This window comes from Ochotona princeps, chromosome 9, assembly GCF_030435755.1.
Source record: "Ochotona princeps isolate mOchPri1 chromosome 9, mOchPri1.hap1, whole genome shotgun sequence".
NCBI classification, from domain to species: Eukaryota; Metazoa; Chordata; class Mammalia; order Lagomorpha; family Ochotonidae; genus Ochotona; species Ochotona princeps.
Window position 1 is genome coordinate 5,578,073 of NC_080840.1, and position 16,873 is coordinate 5,594,945.

Below are 16,873 nucleotides of genomic sequence, written 5' to 3' on the forward strand. Positions count from 1 at the left end.
CCCTCCCCATCAGCTCCCTGCCAGCTGGGGACAGCCTGGCTGCGTGCTGGTGCTCCCCCTGCCGCAGGGCTGCTGGCCTGGTGAGCCTCACTTTGTCTCTGCTGCTTTGCAGGGAAGCAGTTTAAGTGCACTGTGTGTGACTACACGGCAGCCCAGAAGCCCCAGCTGCTGCGGCACATGGAACAGCATGCCTCCTTCAAGGTAAGAGGATGTGGAGTCCGGGGGAAGCCCAAGAGGTGAGGGTGTTCAGGTCAGCCTGTGTTCAGGTCTGCGTCCCTTCCAGGCCCAGGCCCTGGTACGTGTGCAGTCTGAGGCCCCGTGCAGTGTGCCGAATACCTCATCTGATTAGATAGGTAGCATCGCTGTTGGAAAGCAAGTCAGAGAGCAGGGTGAGCAGATGCAGAGGGAAGGTGTGCACCTGCCCTAAACACCTGCAGGGCTGAAGAGGAAACAGTGTGGTATGTTCAGATCTGGATTAGCTCAGGTGAAGCTATGGAGAAGCAGGTGTCACGAGGCCCACCTGGAAGGCCATTGTACGAGCAGGTGCTAGCACTCAAGGGGGCATGTGGCAGGGGCCCAGCTGGCCTGTGAAATGCAGGTGGTCACACTGCTTAGCCCCAATGCCCTGGTGTGGGCACTGATAACAGGCAGTAACATGTTCTATTAAAAGTTCCTGCTCAGAAAATCGGTCAAAGAGGGTGATGGGGTTTTGATGGGGGAAATCCCAGTCTCCAAAATAGTACTGTAAAATTCAAAAATTAAAAAAAAAATTAAACAAAACTCCTGTGCAGCACTTGGCCAACCTGGCCAACCTGCTTTTAAAACTGATGCTGTGGGCCTGGTGCAATAGCCTAGAAGTTAAGGTCTTTGTCTTGAACGTACCGGGATCCCATGTGGGCGCCAGTTCTAATCCCGGCAGCCCTGCTTCCCATCCAGCTCCCTGCTTGTGGCCTAGGAAGTTAGTCGAGGATGGCCCAAAGCCTGGGACCCTGCACCCGCGTGGGAGACCCAGAGGAAGCTCCTGGCTCCTGGCTTCGGATTGGCTCAGTTCCGGCCATTGCGGCCGCTTGGGGAGTGAATCATCGGAAGATCTTCCTCTTTGTCTCTCCTCCTCTTTGCATATCTGCCTTTCTAATAAAAATAAATAAATCTTTAAAACGGATGCTGTTGCCAGGGTTGGTGTACACATATGGAGGTGGAGCCAAGGTTTGCAGACACACTGCTCTGAAATGTCTGTGGAAGTTGTGCTTGCTGCTTAGTTTCCAAATTGCAGAAGGTGGAGGGCTGTTGGCCACCACATGCCCAGTTCGCACGTCCCCAGGGTCTGTTCTGGGCTGGCAGCCGACGGGAACCTCTTGTGTGGCAGTGCTGGTGTCCCCCCACACATTGCTGTGTCTCACAGATGAAGCACTGGAACCTTCAAGGTTGGCTGACCACCTGTTGGTCTCTGGTGCCTCACTTGTGCTCACTGCTCATGAGCTGCAAGGGCCGTCCCCCAGCAAGCCCTCGGGCCCAGAGCAGCCTGGGGAGTGTGTTCCCGAGGTGGCTCTAAGCATAAGGGCTGTGGGGGTTCACATCCACTGAGTGGGGGCGGCAGAAGGGGGACCTGTCCTGCCCCTCCCGGCCTTAGGCTTGCATTGCTGCGTCTCCTGTCATTGACAATGCAGTTCAGTCAGCGTCTGTCCTGGGTAGGCGTTTCTGCTGGGACCCACGTGTCGCCTGGTAGCTGTGTTGCAGCATTGGAATCCTTCCGGGTTTTCAGGGCTACATGTGTTTTGTGCATCACTGACGTGAACAGCTTCATGTTGCATTTCACAGATGTGTTTCCTTGGGGGACACTAGGTTTTGTTAGACAAGTACAGTTAGGCTAGAGAACTGAGCGCCAGGGAGGCCCCACCTGGTGGGTGAGGTACTTCGGCACAGTGAGGTTTGTGCCTCAGTTCTGAAATTGCTGTTATGCTTTACACTCACACTTTGGTTTTATTTTTTCTTAAGATTTGCTTGTCTAGTTGAAAGCCAGACAGAACCAAGGAGATCCCCCACCTGCTGACTCACTCCCCAGATGGCCACAAAAGCCAGGGCTGAGCCAGGCCGAAGCAGGAACCAGGAGCTTCATCCGGGGCTTCCAGATGGGCAGCAGGGGTCCAGCGCTTGGATGTTCTGCTGTTGCTTTCCCCAGACTGTTAGCAGGGAGCTTGATCGGAACCAGCACGGTGTCATGTGTTCCCTTCTGAGCCAGCTGTAGCTGAAATAGCCTGCCCTGGGACCTGTATTTCTTGCTTGTTAAGATTGTGGGTTCTCTGTCTTGGGAGCAGAGGAGGTGGCCTTGGGTTTATTTAAGGGATCGGTCACATGTGGTCATTCTCTGCCATCACACAGCTATGCTGGGCCCTGCACTGCTGGCTTGGGGTTTCCTCCTGACCCGGTGGTCCCACACCTGGGGAGGAGAATCAGGCCGGAGTGGGAGGCGCTGGGTCTAGCCTGGGTAGCTCTTGTCCTGTCCTGCTGCTGTGACACATGAGCACCAGTGACTTGTATCGGTTACACACGTTTGTTACCTTGTGGTTCTGAAGCTCAGTGCTCCGCCCTGGGCTTCCCTGAGATGAGGTCAAGGGAAGGACAGGGTCAGTTTGTGCGGACGGAAGTGTGTGTGGCTCTGCCTCTCTGGGCTTCTGAAGCTCAGCATTGCCAGCTCGGGCCCTCCCTCCCACCACTCATCACAGCTCCTCCATTTTGCTTTCAAAGATCTAGGTTTTTTTTAGAGATATATTTATTTTTTATTAAAAAGTCAGATATTCAGAGAGGAAGAGAGACAGAGAAGAAGATCTTCCGTCCTCTGATTCACTCCCCAAGTGACTACAATGGCTGGAGCTGAGCCAATCCGAAGCCAGGAGCCTGGAGTTTCTTCCGGGTCTCCCATGTTGGTGCAGGATTCCAAAGCTTTGGGCCGTCCTTGACTGTTTTCCCACACCACAAGCAGGGAGCTGGATGGGAAGCTGGGCTGCTGGGATTAGAAGCAGTGTCCATATGGGATTCTGCCATGTTCAAGGCGAGGACTTTAGTTGCTAGGCTATCCTGCTGGGTCCCAAAGATCTAGATTTATAATTTATATGTTTTGTGCCAGAAAGTGCTGTAAGAAGAGCAAAATCTATATTATCTTTTTAAATGACATGATTTTTAATTTGCATCTTTATTTTAAAAAGGAAATTATGCATGCTAAATAAGACTTGGGAAAATGCGGCTGTGTGACATGGAGAGCAGAGCCTGAGCTCTCCTGCTGGTGGAGGTCTGTTGGGAGGCGGGCTGGGGCTGGGGGCTTGGCCCGAGTCCTCGCCTCCAAGGCCAGGCCTGAGGACCTGCATGCAGCGACACATGCCACCTTTCCAAAGCAGCGTTTCCGCAGCTGTTGCCCATGTCATGGGAATATTCTTGTTAGTGCCCTTTAATGACTACTGAAAGACAAGAATGTCACTTCAGCTAATCATATCCCTCATGACTCAACAGTGCACCTCTTCTAGGTTTTTGCCCTTGTAAGTAACCTGGTGATGACCCTGTCCATGCCCAAAGCATTTCTATGTTGTGCGAGACTGGGAACGGGCTCTAAAAAGCTGAGTGAATGCCGACAGAACCTCTGAGAGTTTATCGCTAGAGATGGTCTCGCTTGCATCCCTTGGGGTCCAGTGGGGTGGCGTGGAAACCGCCTCTTCTCACCTGAAAACAGGTGCTGGAGATAGGCCCTCGGACAGGGTGGACTGCTGCGAGCCAGGAGCCCTCACGTGGCAAGAGCCTTGTTTGCTCTGTCTTGCCGTTCGAGCTTTGCTTTCTTGCTGAGTCAGCCTGCGCTCTGGGCTGTGAGATCGAGAGTTGGTGAGGCAGGACGTGCCTTGTGGGGCTCCCCTCCTGGCTGGGCCGAGGGCTGAGAAGTCCATCCTAGCCTGCCACATGGGTTGCAGGAACCTGCACACTTGGGCTGTCACTGCTGCCTCCTGGGGCCTGTGTTAGCAGGAAGCCGGTGGCAGGAGCCAGATTTGAGTATCAGCTCCACCTCAGCACCCTGATACAGTGTGCAGGTGTCCTGACTGGTTTCATGCTTGCTGGATCAGATACTCACCCCTGCTCTACCTGTGTGTTTGCTGCCCCGGTGTCCTGGAGCCAGGCCTCTGCTCCCAGGGATGACTCTACCAGCCAAGTTTGAGCACAATGGCTGTGTACAATTCACCGAGAGAGACAGAAAAATCTGTCCACTGATTCACTTCCCAAGTGATCACAACAACTGGAGCTGAGCCGATCTGAAGCCAGGAGCCAAAGCTATCTTCCGGGTCTCCCATGTGGGTACAGGTCCCAAGGCTTTGGGCCAGCTTTGACTGCTTTCCCAGGCCACAAGCAGGGAGCTGGATGTTAAGTGGAGCTGCTGGGTTTATAACTGGCGCCCATATGGGATTCTGGCATGTTCAAGGCGAGGACTTTAGCCACTAGGCTGCTGTGCAGGGCCTGTTGACTCCCTTAGTTTTTAACCTAATGTTCTTTTGCTGTGTTGTAGGATCCCATCAGAATAACACATTATACTCTTTGTAAAGCTTTGTTTTGATTTGGTGAATTCTTAGACTTTTCCTTTTCTTTATGACCTTGGAAGTTTTGAGAATTAACATATTTTATGGAATTATCTTTCAATTGAGGTTTGTTGACATTTAACTTATAGATTACACCTTTCTGCATACCTTTTTAATTTAGTATTTCTGTAGGTGTTGCATTATCTTTATGAAAATGCTGTTTAGCTTAAATGTTGTAGTTCAGACGTTAGACAGTTTGAAATGTTGCACATTCACTGTGTATGAACCCTACAGCAATGACACTTCTCCTGCACTGTGTGCTGTTGTCATGTGTGTTAGTCCATTGATGTTGTAAACTCTTCAGTGTATAGCATCTTTGTTTTTGCTAAAGTCCATCAGACATGTGACTTTTGAGTACTTAATTAAAATTTAATCTAAAAGATCTAATAGTAAGTATAAATTTTTATATTTTTTTCCATATTCTTCATTTCCCCTTGCTAGTCTCGGCTTCTGCCTGATATGTTTTCCGTTACTTTAGAGAATTTCTGTTAGCGTTTCCTCTAAGCTGGGGTAGTGGAGCTGCATTCTTTGCAGTGCCCCGGCCTGTTGATGGCAGTGGAGGTGAAGAGCACATCTTCCCAGAGAAGCCGTGGTTCTAGTCTTTGCCTGCATTCTTTCTAACCCTCTTCATCATTCTTTTGGATGGAATGGAACTTTTTCCACTCTAGTTGGTCTTAAGATTTTTCTTTGATTTCTAATTTCTCATCATATTAACATCAGTAAGTCTACGTTTCATTTCTTCTGTGTTTGCCTCAGTTGGATTTGTGGATTGCTATCTTTTACCGGTTTTGGACCATTATCTCTCTCTTTTAAAATCTTTTGATTTTCTTTTTAATATTGTTCACGTAGTTGAGAGGGAGGCATGCCCATGTGGGCCTCTGATGAGGGCGGTGAGGGTTGGCAAGGAGGGTGGGTGGGATGCTTCTGTCCCTTTTGTTTTCTTGTATATTACAGGGGAGGAGGGGGAGATGGCTAATCCTTGTTGTCAGACTACATTAGCTCCCGCGCACGGGAGAGAGCTATTGTCGACGCGTTAGAGATCCGATGTGGGGAAGGATATTCTGAGGATTTTGCCTGAGTAGTTCTGGTAATGCTGAGACTTGGTCAGTTTTGTTGCTCCAGGGTTGAGAAAATCTTTCCAAGGTCTGTTGATTGACAAAGTCCATCTTAGTGCATCCACAGCCCCAGGAACACGCTGCAAAGATTGGCCAGGAGAATTGTCCAACCTGTTCTGCTTTCCATCCTCTACAAGGCAAGTGATGCCCCTTACTGACCTAGATGAGCTGGCCATCATGTCCTCCATGTGCAGCTGGACATGCTGTCCGCTGCATAGGCATCAGCAGTCGAGGAGATCCAATTCTGATACATGCAGTCCAAGGTCAGAATATACCCTGTGGTCAGGATGTATGTCTAGCGGTCCATTCGGGCATTCTCTCAAGAAACCTTGCCTGGTGGTGACCTCAGACTTGACTCGTGTGTGTGCCAGCCAGTTCAGGGTCAGGTGTGGTCTGTCACCTGCGCTAGCCAATGCACATACCAGCAGATGCAGCTTGGTCAGTTCTGCCTCAATCCTGCATCCCATTGAACCAATGGGTGCTGCTGCTCAGCCCAGTCACCGTACCACAGACCCAGTCCTCATGCATACCTGTGGGTGCTGCCGCCTAGTTGGGGTGACCCCAAATAACCCCCCATCAGGCCCAACCCCATCCTTGGTTTTTTCATTTGCCAGCTTCTGCTGCAACCCAGCATGGCCAGCCTGAATCCTGTCCAGCTCATGTATGAGTGCTATGGCTTAGCTCAACCCAACCTAACTCCCAGGATGTCATTGGTACCCAACCTAGAGGGGATTCTGGGAGGCTTGTGCCTGGCTTGCTCTGGACACCGCCCCACGTACTTCTTCCCCTTGCAGATTCTTCTTTGTACCCATTCTCTGTGATGCATAGCAGCCTTGAATACTGCTGAGTGTTGAACCTTGCCAGTCCTTGCAGTGAGTGAGTTGCTGAACTTGGGGAGAGACCTGGTGGAAGTTTCGGGGTGAACCCTGATGGAGCAATAAATCAGTCCCTTTATTGGGAGCCGGGTCTGGGCTCTGGGAAGTTCTAGGGCTCAGCCTCCACTGTCTTCAGATGTTCTGAGAGTGCGTTCGGGGCCTTTCTTTTGAGCAAGGCTGAGGTTGGAGCATCAGTGGGACTCGGAAGACACTGTGTTTTACAGCCTGCCTGCTGGCTTCCTAAATCATGTGGATGCTCTTCAGGTCACAGGCCAGCCGCCAGCTTTGCTGGTTGCCAGAGTTCCTGTTACTCTCCAGCCCCACTCCTGACTTTCTGCTCCTTAGTTCTCTCTTCCCTTGCCTGCTTGGAGCATCAGCAGTCCTGTGGTGAAGCCACATGGACTTGGCAAGGTGTTAGGGGCTTCCCCGTCCACCCCATCTGCTTCCTTAATCCCGGTCCACACTTGGTAACCTCTGTTTTGCAGGGAGGAGGTGGATAGTGTGCTATGTCAGGATGAAAGTTGCCAGCAGCTGATTTTCTGCAGATTTAAGGAAAGCCCTTTTCTCAGAGTCCAGGCCCATCGTGCTTGGACGGTGTGGCTCTGCACCGAGACTGTCGATGGATCCAACCCTATCATTTGCACCTGTGTCTGTAGGCAAGGCGCATGTAAGGTGCTTGGAATATGGGGACAAAAGCAGAATTGCACCTGCCGTTGTTACTTGTGTGTATTATGAGTAGCAAAAAAGCAAGTCAGGAGGGGTCGGCCCGTTCCTGAATACTGCTGCCTTATAGACTGCTCCCTTACAGACTGCTCCCTTACGGACTGCTCCTAGGTTTCCTCTCAATCTTTTTGTTGTGAGATTGCTCCGGCTATGCAGCCTCTCCCCGTGTGCCTTGGTGCCAGCCTCTCCCCCTGTGCCTTGGTGCCAGCCTCTCCCCCTGTGCCTTGGTGCCAGCCTCTCCCCGTGTGCCTTGGTGCCAGCCTCTCCCCCTGTGCCGTGGTACCAGCCTCTCCCCGTGTGCCTTGGTGCCAGCCTCTCCCCCTGTGCCTTGGTGCCAGCCTCTCCCCCTGTGCCTTGGTGCCAGCCTCTCCCCGTGTGCCTTGGTGCCAGCCTCTCCCCCTGTGCCGTGGTACCAGCCTCTCCCCCTGTGCCGTGGTGCCAGCCTCTCCCCCTGTGCCGTGGTGCCAGCCTCTCCCCGTGTGCCTTGGTGCCAGCCTCTCCCCGTGTGCCTTGGTGCCAGCCTCTCCCCGTGTGCCTTGGTGCCAGCCTCTCCCCCTGTGCCTTGGTGCCAGCCTCTCCCCCTGTGCCGTGGTGCCAGCCTCTCCCTCTGTGCCGTGGTGCCAGCCTCTCCCCCTGTGCCTTGGTGCCGTGGCATGGCCTTTTTGCTCATGGAGTTGCAATCCTTGTAGCCCTCTGTCTTGCTACACTCCTCTGTAATGTGCATGACCGTTTAAATATGCTCAACACAGAGAGCCTCTGCCAGGTGTGTCTCCCACACCATGTTCCTGGGAACTGGCTGTCTTCTCAGTGAGAGTCCCTCCTCAGCAGGACTGCTCTCTTCCCTAGACCCTCTGTTTTCAGGTCTCTGATTCTGCTATGAAGGTCCTTGCCCTGCAGGCCCACCCCCATGCATTTCCCCTCTCGATGCTGCCTCTCATCCTTCTTGTACTGCACCAGCACACCGTCCAGGGCTTACCTTGTGGGGAGTTTGCACTATGGCCTCGTTGCTTTGTGGGATTGCAGATGCACCAGGAGTTCCTGATTTCTGGAAAGCAAGTCGCAGATTTGATGTGTGATGTGCAGCTCTGCAAAAAAAAAAAAAAAATCCATGTGGAACCAGCCGTTTATGAAATCTGTGCCTTTGGGGAGCTGTTCCACGTGACACGAAGAAGGAATGCTGACACTTCCTTCTTAGCAGAGCCACCTTCCGTCCTGAAACAGAAAAGCCTGCGGGCTGTTTGATGCTCGTACTGCTTGTGGCTTCTGGAAGGTGAGGGATGCCTGTCTCATGGCCAAGAGCCTTTCAGTTAGGGATAGGTGGGGAAGCAGTCACAACTAGCATCTGGGAACACACCATTTTCAATTTATGTTGAATGCACTCACTGTCTGCTGCCTCTGTGCCAGGAAGACTCAGCCATGGCCTGTTTTCAGTTTAAAATTTGCGGAAGGCACTTTTAGAAAAGCTGTGAGAGGTAAGGGGGTGCCAGTGACTGATTTCATGATCTTTGATGAACTTTTCCCAAGTGCCCCTGTGGTGTGCCTGCTCTCACGATGTACTATTCAGAATGCTAAGAAACAGCATAAATACAAAAAAATACTAAATTTTCATTTGATTTTTTTAAACAATAATTGTGCATGTTTTGGAGTTACAGTGTGACATTTCAACGAGTGTTTGCAGTGTGTGTTGATGAATCAGAGCAATCAGCCCGTTCCCCGATTTAGCATGTCTTTGTGTCTGGAGCCTTGGACCTCTTCTCTGTTTGCTACGAAAATACATAGCAGGTTATTGTGAACTGGGCTCACCCTGCTGTGCAGCACGAGAGCTGGCAGCTCCTTCCAACTTTGGATTTGTTCTTTTTGTTCAAGTAAATGAAGTGCTGCTTCATTCCTCCACCGGGTGCCAGGCGTTGCTGCATCAGATGCTGTGTTCAGGGAACGGGCTTCCGAGATGAAGCCGGGCCTCTGTCCGACAGCATCCCAGCTCCCAGGAGCACGTAAAAATCCAGCGGAACAGGAAGAGCTAGGTGCAACAAGGAAGTTACCCACAAAGTTCTATGGAAACCCAAATGTCTAGTAAGATAATTATCACAACTATATAATTAATTTAAAAGTCAGTTTGTTTTATTTACTTGAATGAGTAACACAGCAAAAGAGAGAAAATCTTTGATCTACTGCTGGTTCTCTGTTCAGATGGAGGCACCAGCCAGGGCTGGGAGGCAGGAACTTCATGTGCGGCTCCTAGGTGAGTGGCACACTCCAGCACATGGGCCATCTTCTGGCTGCCCGGTCACACTGACAGGGAGCTGAATCAGAGCAGAATAGCTGGACACAAGCCGGCACCCTGATACGGGTTGCTACCGTCACTGTAATTTTTAAAAGTCGTGTTTTAAAGATTTATTTATTTATATTTATTTTTATTACAAAGTCAGATATACAGAGGAGAGAGAGAGAGGAAGATCTTCCGTCCTCTGATTCACTCCCCACGTGAGCGCAACAGCCGGTGCTGCGCCCATCCGAAGCCGGGAACCTGGAACCTCTTCCGGGTCTCCCACGCGGGTGCAGGGTCCCAAGGCTTTGGGCCGTCCTCGACTGCTTTCCCAGGCCACAAGCAGGGAGCTGGATGGGAAGTGGAGCTGCCGGGATTAGAACTGGTGTCCATATGGGATCCCGGGGCGTTCAAGGCGAGGACTTTAGACACTAGGCCACGCCGCTGGGCCAAAAGTCGTGTTTTAACTGGGTTCATATATTACCCTATTGTGCAAAACCTGCAGCTTTAAAAACCACAGCAGCTAGAAAGCTCTCTGATTTTGGACATCCATGCATCAAAGGGAGTTCTTGTCATCTCTTGCTGCATTCCTAGACTTACACTGCACATGTGAAATGGATACGAGTCATGGATATTAAAGGCATGGGGCACCCGTGCCTGGAGAATCATAAGGCCTAGGTGTTTATAGTGTCTGCATGAAGTCCGCGTAGGTTGGAGCTGGTAAATACATATTCCCAGTTTCTGCTCTAAACTTTGAGAACAAGGAGGGGAAGTCAGGACATTATAGAGGGATCCCAAGTAAGCAGGGCAGTTTGGAAGCACATGTGTGTGCAGGGTAACAGGAAGAGTTTCTGGGCCCCTCGGATGGCTGGGCCGCCCAGCACTGCTTACGGTCCTGTGCTTTTCCTCATGCACAACCTCTGTAACCCAGGAGATGGTCTCTTATTTGCAGAGCTCCCTCACAGGGCTGAATGCGCACGTACGTAGTGTAGTTACGGCACAGGTGGGCCGTGGCTGTGGACTCAGGGTGGTAGCAGATATTTCACGTGCCTCACCTTGAATTACTCTGAAAAACTATCAAATAGGTACCCATCGAGTATCCCTTATCACAAATGCTTGGGACTAGAAGGTTCAGATTTTGTTTTCAGGTTGTATGATATTGGCATGTAGTAAGTGAGATATCTTGAGGATACAAGTTTAAACATCAAGTTCATTTATTTCATGTGTTCCTTGTGCGTAGAGCCTGCAGGTACCATTGCATGGTATTTTTAGTGCCACCTGTGTTGGAGTATGACTCGCCACACGAGGTCAGGTGTGGGTTGTTCCCCTGTGGTATCAGGTTGATGCTGCTGGCCATTTCAGATTTTCAGAGGACGGGCTCCAGCAGCATTTTACAGGCGAGGCTGCCGAGGCTCCGAGTCCAGCCAAGTGGGATGCTCAGGGCAGCAGTTACCCTGGCAGATCTGGGCCTGTGAGGGCTGTCTCCTCCTCAACAAGGCGCCCTCTTCCTTCCACCAGACTTCGTGAGTCTTGAGAGGAGCAGGGCATTTCTACTGCTTTGTCTCTTTCCCCTTCACTGCTTTGATTGTATGTCTGCGGTTGTACGTCTGGTTGTCCCGACTCAAGCAAAACCTCCAAGCAGCACGCTGAGTCTGAAGTCCGCAGCCATGGCATTTGTCCAGTTCAGTGGAAGTTTCTGAGCTGGGGGCCGGGCTAAGGAGTGACGTGCAGGGCTGCTTTGGGCAGTGGTTGTTTTTTCCCTTCTTGGTTCAGAGTTTGCAGTAGAGTGAGGAGACAGAGGCAGTGCAGGTTTCTCTTGGTTCCTTTGAGAATGGGTGCGGGGTTGGGGTGCGAAGGTCAGGGATGGGGTGGTGATGGTTAGAGGGGACATTTGTGAAGTTTCTTCGAACTGGAAATTCCCTGCAGAAAATCCCTTGTGCCACCTTCAGTGTTACTGCTCTGGGGATTTTTAAAGTACCTCTGGACAAAAAAAAAAAAAAAAAAGGGAATTGGATTGTTTTATGTTAAATTAAAATCCTAAGAGTGTGCAGTATCTTTTCTGGAAATATTGCAATTTTGACAGCACGAGCAATTATAAAAAAATCAATAATCAGAAAGCGCTAAGGAGTCTTCCGAGCTCTTGCATGAAAAGCAATTAGTGTGGATTGATTTACTGTTATTTATTGTGATGAGATAATTGCTTCCGCGTAAGGCGGTTTTGAACTTGTGGTGCCCCACGGCTTTAAAACATTTCTTCTTTGAAATTGTTTAATTTGTTCCTGGCTGTATTTTCAAACTGTGGCACCTCTGCCTTCTCCGTGGTGTGGAGACCAGCCTTTGTCTCCCTGGATTCTTCCCACAGGCTTTTAAAAAAATATTTAATAATTGTATTGATAAGAGATTTTCTGAGAGAAAGAGAGACAGAGACAAAGGTCTTTCACCCACTGATTCACTTCTGAAATGGTCACAATGTTTGGAGCTGAGCTGATCTGAAGCCAGGAGCCAGGATCTTCCTCTGGGTCTCCCACGTGGATACAGGGTCACAGCATTTTATACCATCTGCTGCTTTCCCAGGCCACAAGCAGGGAGATAGATGGGTAGTGGAGCAGCCAGGACGTGAACCAGTGCCCACATCCCGATCCTAGTGCGTGCAAGGCGAGGAATTATCCACTGGGCCCTAGGCTTGGTTTCATTCCCGTGGCACATGACCGTGGCTGGGACCAGGTGCCAGCCTTTTGCTCTGTGGTTTGAAGAGCCTGGGGAGGCAGGTCAGGAAAAGGCAGCACCACCTGCAGGAGGGCGGGGGCTGCAGGTCAGCGCGCAGCACAGCCGTCTGCAGGGGTGGCACTTGGCAGTGCTGAGCTCACAGCAGTGTGGAGTTCTGGAGGTCCTCTGCAGGAGGCAGCCTGTGAAGGATGTAAGCCCGTGTGCACCTGCTCCCAGGCAACTGGGGTGGGGCCTTCACCTTCCTATGGGCATCTCCGCGCCCCCCCCCCCCCCCCGCCTCCTGAGGCTGCAGCCGCAGGCTCCTGGTGACAGGGTGGCTGGGGAGGCAGAGCATGGCTCTGAGTTGTTCTGCTTGCCCCCTGTACTCAGGCTTGGCGTGGAAGGTGGTATTCCAGGTGCAGCCATCCTGGGCACTCTCCCCTGTGAGCACTGCCGAGGGCCTTGGACTTCACAGCATCAGTCCTGTTTCTGTGTGAGGTGTTCACTTCCCTGTGTAGCGGCGGAGCAGATCCCGCCATCTCCACTGGGTGGCCTGATGCCAGTGGGGTGGTTCTGCTGCTGCAAATCGGTGGTCCTGCCTGGTTCTGCTGCATGACTTGCAGGCACAGAGCTCACCCTGGGGCTGTCCTCCATCCTGTTGTGTTTATATTTCCCATCTGACTCTGGGCGGGTGGTGGGACTGGAGAGCTTGAGAGTCAGTGTGGTGAAATGTCTCTCAGTGGGAGAGTGACTTCTCCTGGGCACGTTTAACGCTGAGTAGTGAGGCTGATCTGAGGACCAGCAGCTGGGGCATTTGTTCTGGCACACTCTGGGTTGGGAGTCTGCAGTGGCTGGTGCTGCCCTGGCTCCGTGGGCAGTGCAGCAGGAATGTGGGGAGATGGGCTGACTCACACGGTGGCTGGCAGGAGGCAGTGTTGTGCCGTGTGTTCCATTCAGTGCTAGTTTTGGGGCACTTGGCAGGTGGTGTGTGGAGGGCTCACAGGCTGCAGTGATCCCAACCTTTCCCAGAATGTTTCTAGTACTTGGGTTTTGTGGAACAGATGGTGGGAAACGCTGGTTATCAGAGACTCCGGAAGGAGAGAAAAGGGATGACCAGTCACTCTCCTGCCTCCATATCTGTCCGTTCTGTGTCTCCTGGTCACTCTCAGGGACAGACGGCAGCAGGTGCCTGCCACAGGTGCCTGGCCTGGCTGTGACACCTGCCCATTGCTGTTGCAGGTACACTCATGCCGCACTCGCCCCAAGGGTGGCTCGCACTTGTTCTGCCTTCTTCTGGCCCTTTTCCCAGCTAGACACATGGTTTGCTCGAACCTTCTTTGTCTTAGCACATGTGTGACAGCAGCTGGCAGCTTGTGTGTTTCCTTACCTCTGCTACTTAGAGTAAGCTCTGTCAGATGCCCTGTTTACATTTTGTTCTGGCACCTAAGCTGCACTGAATAAATATTTGTCAAGTACACAAATGCACTTGAACATGAATAGAACCTTTGATATGATAGACTCAGTCACGGCAGACTGCTCAGCAGAGGTGAGACTCAGCTCCTTTGCAAGCTTGAAGGACTCAGGATTGCACAGCTCTTCCATTACTAGAGCCTGCCCAGTCCTTCACCCCTTCCGAGGTCATCAGGTGACCTCAAGCCCCAGCTCCTCTCTCCCCTCCAAGTAGTAGCAAGGAGCACAGCGAGGTTGAAAGGAGGCAAGGCACTTGCATGGGCTATAAGAATGAGGTGTTTCAAAGATTAGTTACTCCTCACCATGGTGTTGAGGATTTTCCTGCACACCCCCCCCAAAAAAAATGTTCTGTACCTTAAATGTCGACAAATATCTTGTTAGAGTTACAAGCCAGTCTAGATTATCCTAAAATCTGCCAAGATCAGCAAAATTATACTTCAACACAACAAATGGCTAAATACTAAAATGAAATAGACACAAGACAGCTAAATGGTACCTTATAGCCATTTTAAGGTATATAGCAGCCGGTTCTGTATATAAAATAAAATTGAAATGTCAATGAGCTAATCATAGGTTGTTGTTAGGACTTGCTTTTTTTTTTTTTTAACATACTGGTTACTCAAAACCATGTCAATTCCATAATATTGCAAATTGCTGTTGATGTTATATTGGGACTCTTAATTGACTGGGATGATATTCTACCAGCTCTAACTTCGGACCAGAAATGGTCTCCCCAAGAAACTGTTCAACCCATCTGGACAATAAGTAGCTGGACTCTATGCTTGGTATACGTTTGCAAGGAAAGAATCTTGATTGAATTTGAACTGTAATACTGCATCAAGGTGGAGGAATCCACCAGGGGGGAGGGGAGGGGGAGGGGTGGGGGGATTCCCAGAGCCTATGAAACTGTCACATAATGCAAAATAATTATTAAAAAAAAAAGAATGAGGTGTTTGATCCCAGGGTAGTCAGGCACAGTCTCCCTGGCTCAGGGGATTCTTTGAAATTCACCAGACAGCCTGAGGATTAGCAAGATGCTGATAGCAAGGAGCCTGTGGAGTGAGTGCCTGTGGAGGATGCTGTCTCCTAGGGTGCTGCGGGGTGGAGAGCCTGACCTCATTCTTGCACAATGGTCCAGAGAAGTAAGTGGGGATTCCTGGGAGAGGGCATGCGTGTCGTGTTTCTGCTGTGTTCTGTGCAAGTCTGTGGACACTCAGTTGTAATCGATCTTTAGGATTGCCACAGTGTTAAGTGTCGGAAGCTGGTGGTTCTGGACCAGGAAGGGGACGGAGCCTGGGTAGAGCCAGGTCCCTGTGCGGACATGGCGGGAGGGACGGGCGAGTTGCACTGTGACGTAGACTCAGCAGCCAGCTTGTTGTTGCAAGGCTTGAAGCATAAAGTCAGCAGCAGAACTGGAAAGCTGCCGGACTCACTCACTGAGCTGCCCACAGTAGCGAGGGGGTGTGAGTGCTAGGCTCAGGAAGAACCTGGCTGGAACCCTGGTTTGACCGGTGACACTCTGTGTGACCTCCCAGGGTGTCCTCTGCAGGCAGCCTGGCAGCGTCTCCATCTCCATGCCTGCTGCCTGACTCAATGACAACTGCCATCGTTGCCACTGAATTCGGATTCCCCTTCCTGATCAAATCTCTTCCTTTGTGGTTGCCAATGTAAGCCTGGAAGTTCTCAAAGTCCAAGAGCACTTCTCCAGCAAAAAAGGGAGTCAGTTTTATTCAGTTCCTCTCAGCAAGGCCATTTGCATGAGCGCCTGTATGTGAACTGTGCATGTTAGTAACCAGATGAACTTCACCACATAGGCTTCGGTTTCCATTAACCCAGTTCTTAAAACAATGAGCCACCTGGGTCGGGCATATTAACCTGCATCCTGCATCGTATCTGGGCTCCCTACCTAGCATTAGCTTCTGACATCATCTTCATTGCCAACATAGGCTTTGGAAAGCAGCAATGACAACTTGAGTCATTGGGTTCCTGACACCCACATTGTAGACCTGGGTGGAATTCGGGCCTTCTGCATTTGACCCAGCCTTGCTCTGGCCATTGTGGCTATTGCGAAGCAGACCAGAGAATAGAGGTTCTGTCTTCACTCTAGCTCTTTTTCTCTCCTCTCTCTTGCTCTGTTTGTGCCCCAGTCTCTCAAGAAAATGAAAAACAAAATAAAAAAAAGAGTAACTTCCTCCTAAATTGCAAAAATGTTAAGTGGTAGAATCCTAACTGGGTCTAGGTCTATGTGACCCCTCAGACACCTGTTGGTGAAAGGTGGTAGGAAATGTTCCAGATTGCAAACCTCTCCATGGCAGGTGGCAGGGAGCACCTCTCAGAAGCATCCCTCCTGAGCAGAGCTCTGCATGGCAGGTGGCAGGGCGCATCTCCCAGAAGAGTCCCTCCTGAGCAGAGCTGTCCACGGCAGGTGGCAGGGAGCTCCTCTCAGAAGTGTTCCTCCTGAGCAGAGCTGTCCACAGCAGGTAGTAGGGAGCACCTCTCAGAAGTGTTCCTCCTGAGCAGAGCTGTCCACGGCAGGTGGTAGGGAGCACCTCTCAGAAGTGTTCCTCCTGACTTACTGCCTGGACATCCAGACAAGTCCTTGGTTTGAAGCAGCTGTTACTTCCTGCTTTGCTTTCCAGGCTCTTACTAGATGAAATTGCTTCCCAAGTGTCAGTAGTGAGAGAATTAAGTCTGGGAGGCAGACAAGCCCGCAATCCTGAGTTCTTGGGGATTTGGGACCTTGCCTGCCCTTAGCCCAAGGGCATGCAGTTCAGTGTGACTTGGTGTTGGCTTGCATTTTGGGGGATTGATGGCTACCTCAGACATTAATGAGAAAGCCTCCATCTTCTTGTCAAGTTTTCTCAGCTGTGGCAGCAGCTGCATCAATCTTAGGTGTCCTGCCCCCCAGGCCCCAGGGAAACATGTGCATAATCCAAGACCATCTCTCTGCGCCCCTGTAACTTGATTTAGGGCTGGCATGCCAGAACCAGAGTTAATATTTTCCCCAGGCCTGTCACTAGGCCTTGAGAAACTCCCTGCACTCTCCTCTTGCACATTTGGAGGATGTGGGGTAACAGTGTCAGTCCTGGTTGTCATTGTAGGGATGAC

General features: G+C 51.1%; 1 protein-coding gene across 2 annotated transcripts in view; it reads left to right on the forward strand.

Annotated features, from left to right (window-relative positions):
• The window catches only part of ZFAT (zinc finger and AT-hook domain containing), a 174,062-nt gene that overhangs the window by 98,781 nt on the left and 58,408 nt on the right, over nucleotides 1-16,873 (forward strand). For both annotated transcript variants that reach the window (XM_058668455.1, XM_058668456.1), the window contains exon 11: nucleotides 113-201. In XM_058668455.1, the coding sequence (XP_058524438.1) occupies nucleotides 113-201 (89 nt within the window). The remainder of the gene's footprint in view (nucleotides 1-112; nucleotides 202-16,873) is intronic.